The sequence below is a fragment of the Acinonyx jubatus genome, chromosome A2 (genome assembly GCF_027475565.1).
Source record: "Acinonyx jubatus isolate Ajub_Pintada_27869175 chromosome A2, VMU_Ajub_asm_v1.0, whole genome shotgun sequence".
NCBI classification, from domain to species: domain Eukaryota; kingdom Metazoa; phylum Chordata; class Mammalia; order Carnivora; family Felidae; genus Acinonyx; species Acinonyx jubatus.
The window spans coordinates 2,606,233-2,620,800 of record NC_069383.1 but is presented as its reverse complement, the minus strand read 5'-3'; the positions used below and the strand labels follow the sequence as shown (position 1 = coordinate 2,620,800).

Here is a 14,568-nt window from a genome sequence, read left to right as displayed (position 1 = left end):
CTCTCCTTGCCCCCGGGGCTGCCTCCTCTGGGCCCCGCAAGACCCCCTCGTCAGGTGGGGAGAGGGCGAACCGGGAGTTACTCCTGTGTAACTGGCCGGGTCTGGGACCGGCCTGCTTCACTTCCGGTCACGTGCCGTTTGCTGAACCTTGGTCACGCCGCCAGCCTCACTGCCTTGCAGGACCGACTGTGAAATGTAGTCTGACTGGTGCTCGGGAACATGTGGGCACGGACGGTGGGCATCAGCGGTCTGTCGTCATTGGGGCGGGAGGTGGCTCATGTTTATATAAAGCCAAACACCATCATAACTACGGGGTTAGGTTTCATGTTTCACTAGCATCCATGGTCCTGCAACATTACCAAGATCATAAGATAATTACACTCAATTTTTCTTACCGATTTCTGTCCTTCTCTTCAGAGCTTAGGCAGATTTGGGATATGGACCTAGCCACACCTCAAGTTCTGGACAACGTCATTTATTTTTATAGTATATATTCTTTGGTTTACATTGTTTATATTTTACAAATGACTTTGGATTTTTTCCTATCCATTAGCATTTTGTTTCTACACTCGCCTCTGCCGTGTCTTGCTGTTCCATGAGCATTTCCTGCTTACGTACAGTTCTGACTTGTTGATCTGTTTACTTTAGGATGGACCCTGGAAAAATGCCTTGTTGTCGTGTGTGTGGTGCGCGATTGTTGCTAAGTGCTACTTTGCAATAATGAAACGCAAAAATGAGCAGAAGCGAAGCAGGACCCCCCCCCCCCCCCAATCTTACTCCAGTCATCCTGTGCCCGTGTGGTTTATAGATGTGTCCTGCATCTTACAGCTGTGTGACTCCTCAGTTGGGTCTAGAGCCAAGAAGAAAACAGGCCTGGGCTGTGCTCCTTAGCAGCAATGTTGGAAGTGCATCCCACAAACTGCCCATCGAGTGTCCATCCTTCAGAGAACAAGTGTACTCTCTAAACATTGGGGGGGCGGTTGCAGGTCGGAGAGCAGTCCGTGCTCATCCCACGCTCCCTGTCTGGTCCACACCTCGGCAATGCAAGTTGAGATGATTTTTGTCCTACGCTTAAGTCAGAGGACCAGGTTCTGTTGATGTTGGCTTCTCTTTGGTCCCGGTGCGCTCTGTTCTCAGTCTGCTCAGCCCAGAGCCTCGGCTCACTGCCCACAGTCCAGCTTGGTCTATTCCAACCTCCATCACGCCCTTCTTAGCGTTCGGCCATCCACTGTCTGTGGGCTTCGTGGGCAGTCAGGGCTTAACAACCCCGTGGTATTTTAGTTTGTTCTTAAATTGTTTTTTAATGTTTATTTTTGAGAGAGACAGAGCGTGAGCAGGGGAGGGGCAGAGAGGAGAGGGAGGGAGACACAGAATCTGAAGCAGGCTCCAGGCTCCGAGCTGTCAGCACAGAGCCCGACGCGGGGGGGGCACGAGCCCACGGACCGCAGGATCATGACCTGCGCCAAAGTTGGATGCTCGACCAACAGAGCCACTTAGGTGCCCCTATTTCATTTATTTTTAAATGTTTATCTTCAGGGAGAGAGGCCCAAGCAGGCTCCACACGATCAGCACGGAGCCCGATGCTAGGCTTGATCCCATAACCGTGCGATCATGACCTGAGCTGAAATCCAGAGTCGGACGCTCAACCCACTGAGCCACTTAGGCGGCCCAGCCCGCTGTAGCATTTTAGATTAGCACGTGGGGCTGGATTCCCTTGCTGGCTGGAATAGGCAGTCGATTCATTTATTAAATATCCGTTAGCGTCTCTGTACCAGGCTGTGTGCCGAGTGGGAAAACACATAGGTGAATATGACAGACCGTGGTCTCGCCCCTCACCGGCCCGCCGGCTGAAGCAGGGAGGAGGGGAGCGGGTTTGCCGCCGGAGGTGGAGTGGCCAGGATGTGGTGACGCCTCATCTGTGAAGGCTTCCGCTGAGACTCTGGGGTGAGAGTGCAGGAAGGGGGCCTGTGCTGCTCTGTCTTGCAGGATATAAGGAGCCCTGTCACTTGTCAGCAGCTCTGTGTTACGTTTACAGGGTGGAGTGCTGTCTACAAAAATGTCATGTAAAAGTGACAACAGTGGCAAGCACTGTGAACTTTTGTTATTTGCTGGGTACTGTCGTAAGGACTTCGAACACGTTCTTTCATCTTCTCCCATGAGAAACGGGCACCGTCGGCATCCCTGCCTTCTGCAGGTGAGAAGACGGAGCCCTGAGAGGCCTGCTAGGTGGTGGGAGGGCTGGAGGGCACAGTAGGGAGCCCGACCCGCCGGCACTGCCCTCCGCCCGGCCGGCCTCTATTAGTTAGCGCCTTTCCGAGAGAGACCAGCTGGAAGGTGGACTAAAGTTCTGGCTCAGTACGACTGATGAAGAAAGAATCTGGGGGGCCTCGTTCGATGTCGCCAACATTTGAGCGCCCGTGTCTGTCGGAGGTTACGCCGCAAGCACGTGGCTAATTGGTGGAAGAAAAGGTCTGGGAAGAGATGAACGTCACGATGTTAAGATTCCAAAGGGGCAAGACTTAGGATTCCGCTGTATTTTCAGTTTAATACCACAAGTGTCTTTAGAATATGAACATTTAAAATAATCTCCCAGGAACGTACCTAGTTCTCAGGCAGCTTGAAATTTTTATTGAAAACTAAGCGCATCAGTTTCTCTTTGAGTTCATTCTTGCGATTCAGTCACTTTCCTTTTACAAATGGATGAAGGGGGTTGAGAATACTTTCCCCATCTCAACTCGTGGCAAAGTCAAAATCGCGGGTTAGCAGACCTTCCGCTCGTATAACGGGGGGGGGGGGGGGGGGGGAGGGGGTTCGCCAGTCTGCTTTTCCAGTTACGTTTTGCCTTATCTGTAATGAGAAAAGCTGTCCTCTGGAGGACTTGAAATGAACTCTCTAACGGAAGGAGGAGAGGCTGTGCAGAGCCTCGTTGGGCTGCCGCATGTGCGGCACTGCTGGGAGTCGCTGCAGCAGCGGGGGACAGCCGTGGGGCAGTAAGACACAGTCATGGAATTTATTGCTTGTGACTGGTTTCCGAAGAAACCGAGTGCTTTCCAGCTGTCAGTAAGCCTGGCATGATGTGAGCCCAGTGAGAAAAGTGGCAGTAAGTATCAGGGCTTCGCAAACGAAGTAACGGAGACAGCCATGTTTGTGGGACAGAAAAGTCAGGAACCTCTCTCCTCTTCTGGTTGTGAGTAAAATCAGGACGGAAGGCGAGGAGAAGTGGTCGCTGGTCTCCACGCAGCCGGGTGAGGGACGCCAGCTTCAGAAGCAGTCCCCTGAGGCTTCCTCCTGTATCTGGGCCGCGTCCGGCCTTCGAGGAGTGGATGACGCAGAAGTAGACGCTGGGGGACCGGGTCCTGCGGTCACTCGCTGGGATGGGGTGGCAGTGGGCTTGCCTGATGTAGGAGAGGGCAGTGCTCTCTGGGAGAGGTTCCGAACACTGGCCAGCTGAGACTTGGCTTTACCCGTGCTGGGACTGGTGACACAGTTCTGAGTTCAGAGAAAGTTCTCACAGTGAGTGCTGCTGCTTTCCAGCTATGAACTCAACACAGGACTCAGGGCTAAGGGGAAGGAGCCCCAGAGGATGCCCCACTTTCTCAGAAAGTACACTGTATTCTTTCTGTCCTTTCTGACACTGTCTCCCTGTGTCTGTGCTTTTTTGGTCAGCTTGTTAACCTAGGAGTGACTGACACAGCCAGTGAGTTAGGGGCCCAGATGTTTGCTGACCTTAGTTCAGGATGAAAGCCCGTCAACGATCAGTGGTGTAATACTTCCAACCTCGGTTAAAACTTAGCACGCTCTTCCTTTTTTTTTTTTTTTTTTTTTTTATTTTGTTAATGTTTGTTTATTTTTAAGAGAGAGAGAGAGAATGTGTATGAGCAGGGGAGGGGCGGAGAGGGAGGGAGACACAGGATCCGAAGCAGGCTCCAGGCTCTGAGCTGTACGCACAGAGCCCGACGTGGGGCTGGATCTCACAAGCTGTGAGATCATGATCTGAGCTGAAGCTGGACACTTAACTGACTGAGGCACCTAGGCACCCTATTCCTCTTTTATTTCTGGTTTTGTTTGAGTCCTTTCTGCCTTTTTTTATTTTTCCTTACGAGTCTGGCTAAAGGTTTATTAATGTTGTTGGTTTTTTTCAAAGAACCAGCTCCTGATTTCATTGATCTCTTCTATTTTTTTTTTTTTTAGTTTCTATTTCATTTATTTCTGATCTAATCTTCATTATTACCTTCCTTCTATTTAAATTGTTTTTTAAACGTTTATTCACCTTTGAGAGACAGAGCATGAGCATGAGCAGAGAGGGAGGGAGACACAGGATCCAAAGCAGGCTCCAGGCTCTGAGCTGTCGGCACAGAGCCCGACACGGGGCTCGAACTCATGAGCTGTGAGATCGTGACTTGAGCCAAAGTTGGACGCTTAACAACGGAGCCACCCAGGACCCCCGTTCCTCTTTTTTAAATGAAAAATGTGACAAATGTCGTGTTAGAGCGAAAATTAGCAGCAAGGACGTCATTCCTACTGGAATATATTCGGTGTAGATGAAGGGGAACGGAAGCGGATCGGGCACAAAGGACCACAAGGAGCATGGCAGGGGGCGCGGATTGGGAGTCCGTGTGCACCCGGGTAGGAGACACCTCAACTGACGGCAGGTATGGAGAACGGGGATGTGGGGGTGGACGGAGGGGAGACAAAGGTGGCGGAGGCCCCTGGGCAGTGGGAGCTGCAGAGCAGGAGCAGGTGAGAAACTGCCGAGGGACGCTGACAGGCCAGCACAGTTAAATCCGCACATTCGGCGATCCCAGCTCTCATGTAGCAATCCTCAGCGGTGTGTGGAGCCCGGGGGGCAGGGGTCCCTCCACGGGCCGCGCACGGGACCGGCAGCTGGCGAGAGAGTGAAGTAGGGCAGGAGAGAACCAAGTTTCTACACCGAGGGTAGCTTACAGGAGAAGCCTTTCTGTAGAGATTTTGCACTTTGGCTGAGACAGAAACAGAGTGAGCGTTTTCCATAGAGATGGATGAAATACGAGACATGGAAGTTTGTGTATAATGTGATGGTTTCCAGAACTCAGAAATCTGAGTTGGCCGTAAGCTGTCATTCCCATATCTAAGTCCAGGGAAAATACGGTCTTTAAAATCCCCAGCTCTAGTCATTTTGATAAGATTTGTGTCGTGGGTTGAAACTTCCTCTACTTCATTTTCATTGTGTTATGAATAAAATGAATCCTGTGGGAGTTTTTAACTTGTTTTTCTTGAGTATTGAAATCTCTGATTAAAAAAAAAATACAGCAGAACGGTGTCACCATGGGCACCACGGTGTCCCAAGTTTCCGTTGCCTTGGCTGTGAAATGGGACGCACGCTGCCACCGTGCTGTGCTTTCGTGAGCTCCAGCGGTCAGGGGCTCTGCAGACCCGGTGTGCGGTATGGAAGCCACAGGGGACGAAGGTGGCCGGTGGGCTCAGGGCCCAGGGCCCATTGGTCCTTCCTCTGAAGTAGACGTTCATACAGTATCGATGCTTGACTGGCTCACATTGGCTTTACCAAGGTGGCTTATTTAAGTCCGTGTGAATCCCTGCAGTTGGTAGTCACTGGGGGGGGGGGGGGGTTGTCTTTAATGCTGGCTCACAGACGCAGGGGCTGAGCATCTGGGTAAGTAGCACGACGTGTCTCCCACAGTGGTTGGCAGCAGACGAGACCTTAGCCTCGGTTCACACCTGGCCCTGGGCTTTGACTCCGTTCTCCAGCCTCCTGACCTGGCTCTCCCTGGGCTGCGGGACCAGCCAGAGATACAAGAGAAGTGACACTGAATCCAGCTACCCGGCACTTCCCCAGGCCGTCCCCAAGTCTCCCTCTGCCCGGCCTGCCTCGCTGCCCCGCACCCAGCACGCGGCAGGCGCCCCGGCTCCCTGCAGGTGGCCCTAGCGCCAACCCGGGTTTCGTGACTTGATCTCTAAACCTGTGGCGTGATTCTCAGAACGTGGATGGACCCGGTGTCCCCAAGAGTTGGCTCGGACCCCGAGGCTCTCCAGGCCGGTTCCCTTAGAAGCTGCCCAGTGGTGACAGTCCTGCTGAGGGGCCGCATCTGCACCCAAGGGGCTCTTCTGGAGCTGGAGCTCTTCACGGAGGCCGTTCCGCTCACTGTGTGCTGTTGTCACGGAGTCACGGGTAGCACAGATGGTTACAGGGAGAAGGAAGGGCACCGCGGTTTGCAAAAATATTTCCAGTGTAGTAATGTGATGGCACATTTAGAGCAACTGAGTGTATTAGTAATAAAATGACGGAAAAGGAGTTAGACGTTTAAGGTTAGGAGGAAGGAGTGTTGACTTTTTTTAAAAGTTGAGAAATACTGGTGGAGTTTCAAAGAACAAGATGTTCTTAAATGAAAATTATTTTGATGGTATGTATAATTAATGAATTCTTTCTGGAGAAGTGAAAGAAAAATTGTGAGGCTTTCCTGAAATGCCTCACCAAAAAAAGTGCAAATGTGGTACTTTAAAAAAATCTCCACGGGGGCTCCTGGGTGGTTCAGTTGGTTAAGCGTCTGACTCCCGATTTCCGCTCAGGTCACGATCTCATGTCGGGCTCTGTGCTGACGGCAGGGAGTCTGCTTGGGATTCTCCCTCTCTCCCTGCCCCTCCCCTTCCTCAAAAGTGAATAAATAAACTTAAACGTCTTTACAAATACTTACAAGGCCAACTGGAAATTGAAGTACTTTTAGTTTTTCCATGTAGAGTTCTGGCGACAAGTACTTACTGAAAAATGTTAACCTGGAGGAGTTCATTCATCCAGAGTGTCTTCTCCAGTGTGCAGTCTGACTGTGTGACATTGCTCGTGGAGCAGTATGGTTTCCTAAACCTTTCTCGTTGTCCTGTTTCACCAGAAGTTGCTGATGTTTATTATGGTTCACATTCAATTTCTTCTTCTTCTTTAGAAATAAAGCAGCTTCATAGGCGTGGCTTGTGGTTGTGTTTATAAGGTAGCAAATTATAGCACGATCGAGAAGATGAATGCCAGGGAGGCCGAAAGTAGACATTGGGTCTTTTGGGATTAATGGGCAAGAAGGGTCGATAATTGCACGGGTGTCTCTAAGCTTAAAAATAATGTTCTGCTGGAGCGCTCTGAAAACAGGGAATTGATGTTTTGGTGCCGCGGTTGGTGTCGGCCTGTGGGTAGGGCAGGGTCCCCCGTCTGGGGGACGGCGCCCACTCTTTTCCCTCCTCTCACGCCGTCCCGTCGTTCCTCAGGGCCCTCCGGAGTTCCCGCAGCACACGCCCGGGCCGGTCCCCAGCACCTTCAGCCAGCCCCCGCGGCTTCCCCTGCAGGACCAGTGGAGAGCCCCGCCGCCGCCGCAGGAGCGGGACCCTTTCTTCTTGGGAGGTAAGGGGCGGCCGCGCGGCGGGGCGGAGTTGCGGGCGGAGAGGAGCCCCCACGCATTTGGGCTTCGCCCTGCCCGGAGCCGAGCGGCGGGTCGTCGGGTGGGAGAGGCTGGTGGCCGGCGCGTCCGCCCGGCCTCGCGAGGCCCGCGTCGCGTCGGGCGCCGTTGGCATCCGCGGTGAGAGGCCCCCCCCGGAGAGGAGTGGCGCAGCCCTGCCGCGCTGGGACACGGCCCGTGGAATCCCTCTCCCTGGGGTCGTGCCCCCCACGTGTGTGACCTTTGTTCGCCGTCACACGGTCCGGCGGCACGCGGGCGCGTCGCCCCGCGGCGGGCCCGGTCCCCGCGAGCAGAGGGTGATGCCGCGCGCGCTTCAGTTTCAGGCGAACCGAGGTTCCCGAGTCATCTCTTCCTGGAGCAGCGCAGCCCCCCGCCGCCGCCGCCGCCCCCCACGCTCCTCAGCGGCGCGCACCCCGTGCCCGCCCCCAGCCCCCTGCCGTTCACCCAGCCCGGGCCAGCGTTCAGCCAGCAGGGCCAGCAGCCCGTGTTCCCCAGGGAGAGGCCCGTGAGGCCAGCGCTGCAGCCGCCGGGGCCGCTGGGGATCCTGCACTTCAGCCAGCCGGGCTCGGCGGCCACGCGGCCCTTCATCCCGCCGCGGCAGCCCTTCCTGCCCGGCCCGGGCCAGCCCTTCCTGCCCGCGCACGCGCAGCCCAGCCTGCAGGTATGCGGGGGAGGGGCGCGGGGACCCCCTTGAAAGAGCCAGGGTCTCGTCCGAAACGCGCTGCTTTCTCGACAGGCTCGTTTATCTCCTTGGCCGGAGAAATGGAAAAAGCGGTGGTCAGTTTTGGGGAAAGGAAAACATTCCGAGAGGCCGTACTGCTAATGAAGTTAGGGCAGGCTCTTTGCTCCTCGTGGCAGGATTCTTAAAAGGGTTTCCAGTGGAAGTAAAGTTCTTTGTCCACTTACCTTCCTGTAGTGGCGTAGCAGAAAGATTCTGTGCGCCGAGGGGAAGGAGAGTGTCGCCGTTGCCCGTTATTTGAAAGATTTGAGTGCCCTCTGCTGTGGGTCACACTTCATGGGCCCCTTGGGTTCCGGGAGCTCTTGCTTGCCCCGTACTTTCTGCCTGTCCTTCAGCTTTACTGTAAAGACCCATCACGATGGTACACCTGGCTCAACCGTCTAGAAACACACAGACTACCTAAAGTGGAAAAAGGAAAACGATTAGTATTTAGATTGTTAACGTGGGATAAAATGTTTCTTCTTTGAGTAGAAGTAAAAGGGACTTCTTTGAGTGGAGAGAATTATTCCCAAAGAAAATGAAGAAATCCCGTCCTCTAGGAAAGGTCACCACCCACAGGGGGGCGCCCGTGTCCCCGCAGCGGGCGCGCCCTCCTCCTGTGCTGCTGCTGTTCCAGTTAGCACAGTAGTGTGAGCCCCTCTTCCCGGCTTACTTTTCTCTGCAGCATTTGAAAGTGCCTTGCAGGATTACACCTTCCGGCTGTCATTAGTTTTGGGGCATCTTTATCGGTCCCAGTACGTGGGCGTTAGAAACTGTGCCGCCGGCAGCATCCTTACTTGTTTCCTTAGATTCCTGGAATTTGGAGGGTAGAAGGACTCAGCGCAAATGTAAGGTGTAAGAGATCGCTTTTGGCTTGTTACCGTGTTTTAGCTGATACGACCTCTGTCAACAAATCTAAGATGAAATTTTAGTGCCCTTCAAGTTGCTGGTTTGGGATTTTAAAGAAATGGCCGAATTGCAGCGTACCTAGGAAGTGCGTTTATAACTGTTGTCTGTCTTTGTTTTGGCACCAAGGGGCCCCTTCACCCTCCGCTGCCCCCTCCGCACCAGCCCCAGCCGCAGCCGCAGCCTCAGCCCCCGCTCCAGCCGCAGCACCAGCCTCCGCTGCAGCCGCCCCCGCAGCACCAGCCGCCCCCGCAGCCGCAGCACCAGCCCCCGCACCAGCCGCAGCCGCACCAGCACCACCACCACCTGTCCGTCCCTCCGCCGCCGCTGATGCCCATGTCGCAGCCGCAGTTCCGGCCTCACATCCAGACGGCCCAGCCGCAGCCAGGCGGTGCTCGGATGCAGTGTCCCCAGCGCCAGGGGCTCAGGCATGTAAGTGGCCCGCTGCCTCCGGCTGTCTTCCCGGCGCACCTTTTAAGGGGCGGAACTTCAGGGGCAGAGCTGGTGAGGCGGCATATTTTCCAGTTCCGGTTTAATTCCTGAAACATGGGTAGTACATTTCTCTGAAGGGAGTGTGTGTGTAAAAGACTGCTTAGGAAATTGATTTTCTTGACTGCAGAAATTAATGAAGTCCCTTTTGTGCTGGGAAGACTGTATTAACATTATTTACTTCATCATCTTATGTGTGTATATCTAGATCCTCTTATTTATTTATTTTTTTTACATTTACTTATTTTTGAGAGAGAGAGAGACAGCATGAGCAGGGGAGGGGCAGAGAGAGAAGGAGACGCAGAATCCGAAGCAGGCTCCAGGCTCCGAGCGGTCAGCACAGAGCCCGACGCGGGGCTCGAACCCACAAACGGGGAGATCATGCCCTGAGCCAAAGTCAGCTGCTTAACCGACTGAGCCACCCAGGCGCCCCTAGATCTTCTTACAGTGGTGGATACCGTTAGTGGACACATAACGTTGGGAAACCCTACTTTTGGGCGATGGCCACTCTGCCTTAACCGCTGCTTTTTTTTGTTGTTGGCTGTATCGTCTCTGCGTCCTTGTGCTCTGCATAAATAAATGGATTCAGGTGGAATTGACCGGACAGCCTCTTGCTAGGCACCATCTGAGTTCCTGGGAAGGCAGCAGTGGACAAGAGACAAGTTTCCTATCCTCGTGAAGCCTGTATTTAACTGCGGGAGGTCATCAGTGCATCTGTGAGGACACAGTCTCAGGTGCCCTCAGCAGGTGTGCTATGTGGCCTGTCACTTATCGAAGGGAGCTATGGAGTGTGCATTGCTTTAAAAATAAAAGACGGTAGTCATTGCTATTGCCTTGTCCTCCATTAAATAACTCTATAAAGAGACTAATGGTTAGAATTGTGGGCCAAGGTCAGATAGTTGGGCTTTGCTTTTAGTACTCTCCCTTTGACCTTGAGCTTCCAGGGTGTCGCTAGCTACTTTTAATCTCAGTTTTTCTCATACCTGCATCTTTCTTTCTTAGAGGAACGTTGAGACTAACGATACAAGAAATGAGGAAGGGGACCTGGGTGGCCCAGTTGGTTGAGCATCCAGCTGTTGATTTGGGCTCAGGTCATGATCTTGTGGTTCATGGGTTTGAGTCTCATGTGGGCCTCTGTAGTGACAGCCTGGAGCCTGCTTAGGATTCTTTCTTTCTCCCGCTCTCTGCCCCTCTCTCCTCTCACCCTCCCACCCCCTTCCCTCCTTGATAGATAGATAGATAGATAGATAGATAGATAAAGTAAATAAATAAACTTTAAAAAAAAAGAAAAGAGGAAGGAGTTTGGGAAAGATGCATTGTAATTTAGACTTCATTGTGTTAGAGCAATGGCAGACTGTGTCCCTAGCCTTGTGCCCGTAAACGTTGGCCTGCGTGTTCTTGGAGCTCAGTGCTCCTACAGCCGGCTCCTACCTCTAAGCTCCTCCCAGGGTCGTGTCTCTGTTAAGAATCCCAGGGACGAGCATCACTAAGACTTTCCCCTCAGATAAAACTTTCAAGCATGTTTCTCACGCAGAGGGCAGTTTTTCTTAGGATGCTGACTTATCGCTTCGCTCTTTTTCTTGTGCCGCCTTAAATTCCGGGACCCAGTGAAAGTGGTGCCAGTCATCCTTTGTCGGCCCCATCAGTTCTGCTAAAAGCGTCAGTCCCCACACTGAGGCACCGCTACAGCCAGCTGGTGTAATTTCCATTAAAGAGGAACTTGTCTGTAGGCAAATGTGATAGCCTTGACCGTCCTGATCCTCAGCATAATGGTGTGCTGCCCCAGAGCGCAGGAACACTAATGCACGAAGGCGAGTGTTCACCGGGGAAAGCTATCTCCACCCCAAAGAGAACTGGCTCACTAATTAAAATGAATGTTACCATGTTTTCATCCACTAATGTGCCTTTTTATCTTTCTCCCAAGTATCCAGTTATAATTCGACTTCTTTCTTCTTGTGATAGAACACAACTTCTCAGAACGTAACCAAGCGGCCAATGCAGCAAATGCAGCCCACCGCTCCCAGGAACAGTAACCTGCGCGAGCTACCGATCGCGCCGTCGCACGTCTTGGATATGGGCAGCAGTCGCTGCTCCACGGCCTCGGCTCAAGTGAAACCTGTCATCAGCACGTCGCCACCCTCGAGGCCGGGGGCGGGGTCCAGGGCCGCACCGGGGAAGACGGAAGCCAAGGTCAAGCCGCTCAGCCCTGTGGTTCAACCCAAAGAAGAAGCAAAAACAGAACCAGAGGTAGGACTTTCTTTATTAAGAGATAATTTGGGCCCAAACAGGAAGTCTTACAATAAACTTGTACTTCTTAGTTTACTCTCATCCCGCGAGTTTTTCGTAAAATTTGGCCACGGTTTTTCATCTGGCTCCTTCTTTGAACCCAGCAGCCTTCACGGAGGACACGCTGTCATTTCCACGTGTTTACGGTATCGGATTGCATTTCTGTCTTGTGCATTTGCACGTGTTGCCGCAGAGCCTGTCCCCTCCTCACGGGAGCGAGCAGATCACTTCTGGAGACGGCCGAGATCGTAAATACCTGAGGCGTTACGGCCCAGCCGGTCTTCATAATTACTCACCTCTGCTGTCTTAGCACAGAAGGCCTCGTAGACCATTCTGCATCAGCAGGCGTGGCCGTGTGCCGGTGAAACTTCCGACAGAACCAAGCTTCGGGCCGGATTTGGCCTGAGGGCTGTCGTTAGCCGATCTCGGACGTAGATGTACTGTTACGTTTCTATGACTGTTTCTCTGCCCCGCTACTGGGAGATGGGGCCACTTTGACTTTTGGCCTCAAAACGAGATTTTGCGGGCAGCTTTCTTTTGTTGTGAATTCTGTGTATTATCAAATAGAATAAGTCGTATAATAAATGCAGGACAGTATTTTCCATGGTTTCCAACTAAGATCTTATTTGTACCTGGATCCACTTCGTTTTGGTCACTTGGTTACTTGTTGTTTAGGAGTGGCTCAGTGTTAGTACAGTGTGGGTCATCAACTTTTTAATTGTCTCTTGTTTACTGTTAGTAAAATCTGTGGTTGGGACAAAGCCCTGGGGGCCATTGATCTGTAAAAGAAACGGATCTGCTTGTCCGATGCTTTGTGTGGTAGGGGTTCAGTTCCGGGTTGCTCCCCAGAAATGCAGATGCAGAAGTTGAGCGGTAGGTGTCAGATGGAGGCTCTAACCGAGCGGCTAGGAGTCTCCTGGCGCACGGGTCAGCACCACACCCTGAAACGGCCCACCGTTGCTAGCCGAGGTGTTTGTGCCCGGCAGGTGGGAAGAGGTCAGGTCAGCATGTGGAAGGTCCACCAGTGTTTTTAAAAACGATGTACGACGTGTAGTAAGTTAGTATCACTTATTAACGTGACATGATGAAAGGATAAGAGTTTCATTACTGGCACCTGGGTGGCTCAGGCAGTTAAGTGTCTGACCCTTGATTTCCGCTCAGATCATGATCTCACGGTTTGTGGGCTCTGCTGACAGCTCGGAGCCTGCTTGGGATATTCTCTCTATTGTGTGTGTGTGTGTGTGTGTGTGTGTCTCTCTCTCTCTCTCTCTCTCTCTCTCTCTCTCTCTCCCTCTCCCTCCCTCCCTCCCTCCCTCCCTCCCTCCCTCCCTCCCCTCCCTGTCCCTCCCCCCTCTTTTGTCCCTCCCCTGCTCTCTGTCTCTCTCCAGAATAAAAAAAAAAAAAGTTTCCGTAGATAACAATAGAGGCATGAAAGAATAAGCCTTTTTTCAGTCAGTTCTCTTTCAGTTGAAATTGGGGGCTGGGGTCAGATTTTCCTAATAAATTATTGCTACCAAACGAGGAATGTGAACCTCAAGTAGAAATTCTGAGTTAACATTTACAAAGACCACATTAGAGAAAGTCTGACTTTTTTGGTTTTAAGATCGATGTATGAAAACGTTATGTAGATTTACTGACTGGATAGGGGTAGTTTATAAAAAGGAATTTTGCTGAAAACTTTATCCTGGTTTTAGTCGTATAGCTAGCCGCCTGCCTTGTACGTTGTGACCTGATTTAGTTCAGAAAAAATGAAGTCACGTAAGCCACATTATTTTCACTGTGACAGTGGTTAAATAAAATGAGAAAAGTGAGCTTTGGGCATGTCGCTAGCCACTTGTTGCTGTTCTTTTTCACCGTAGTCGATCTAAAAATACAGGCTTCTGCGGAAGCTTTCGGTAGAATCCAGCAGGTGCCATGAATGCGAAATGAAACTTGCGGGCAGCCATAGTGTGAGTCGAATGTCCTTATTTTTTTTGCTTTTAATTGTATGTACATATAGAATGGGACCAACAGTAAAATGGTTTTCATTTTTAAAAAATCTTAGGTAAATGTGGTTTATTTTCCTACCCTCATCCAATTGCGAATGATAGAATAAAGGGCAAATCCACTTCCAAGTATTTGTACCTACGTACTTGTGTACTCGAATATACTTTATTTAACTTTTGCTTGTTTGGGGGAAACCTTAGTGTTAATTTTTCCTCTGTTGATGAAACAGTGGGCCCTGTGGCCTTGCCGCTCTCCCCCAGCAGTCTGCTGCTCCCTGAGTGCCCGGCCCCAGTGCCTTTGGGACAGCCGTCCCCGTCTTACTGTTCTTCTGCTTTGCCCTTGCTCTGGACACCTACCTGTGTAGCTGTTGTCTGCCTTCAGTTTGCTATTTCAGACCTACCTTAGATTTTGAAATCAGATGACCGAGTTGGTCGGAATTGCTTCTGAAATGCCAGGCCAGTTCTGATGAGGCCCTGCCTCTGTGTCCTGTAGGTCAAGTGTGTCGGCTCTGGGTGTCTTCAGCTGCCTTTTGATCTTCATTCCCATTTCTTAAGATTTATTTGTTAGTAGCTGAAGTGTAGAGAGATTAAATCCTATTATGTTCTTTTGTAGAAGATCTCTGGATGAGGATATCTATGATTTTTTTTAATTACAATTTTTAACGAATTCTTAGCTTTTAATAAACTTTCTTCATGGGATGCTCTTCCTGAAAGTTACTGAACTTTTTCAAAGATTTCTTTTGATAGACTT

The 14,568-nt window shown here is 51.6% G+C and overlaps 1 protein-coding gene across 4 annotated transcripts in view; it reads left to right on the top strand.

The window, feature by feature from the left end:
* The window catches only part of RBM33 (RNA binding motif protein 33), a 139,537-nt gene that overhangs the window by 86,557 nt on the left and 38,412 nt on the right, over positions 1-14,568 (top strand). For all 4 annotated transcript variants that reach the window (XM_027051177.2, XM_053217824.1, XM_053217825.1 and 1 more), the window contains 4 exons: positions 7,246-7,378; positions 7,751-8,094; positions 9,187-9,489; positions 11,509-11,793. In XM_027051177.2, coding sequence (XP_026906978.1) covers positions 7,246-7,378; positions 7,751-8,094; positions 9,187-9,489; positions 11,509-11,793 — 1,065 coding nt within the window. The remainder of the gene's footprint in view (positions 1-7,245; positions 7,379-7,750; positions 8,095-9,186; positions 9,490-11,508; positions 11,794-14,568) is intronic.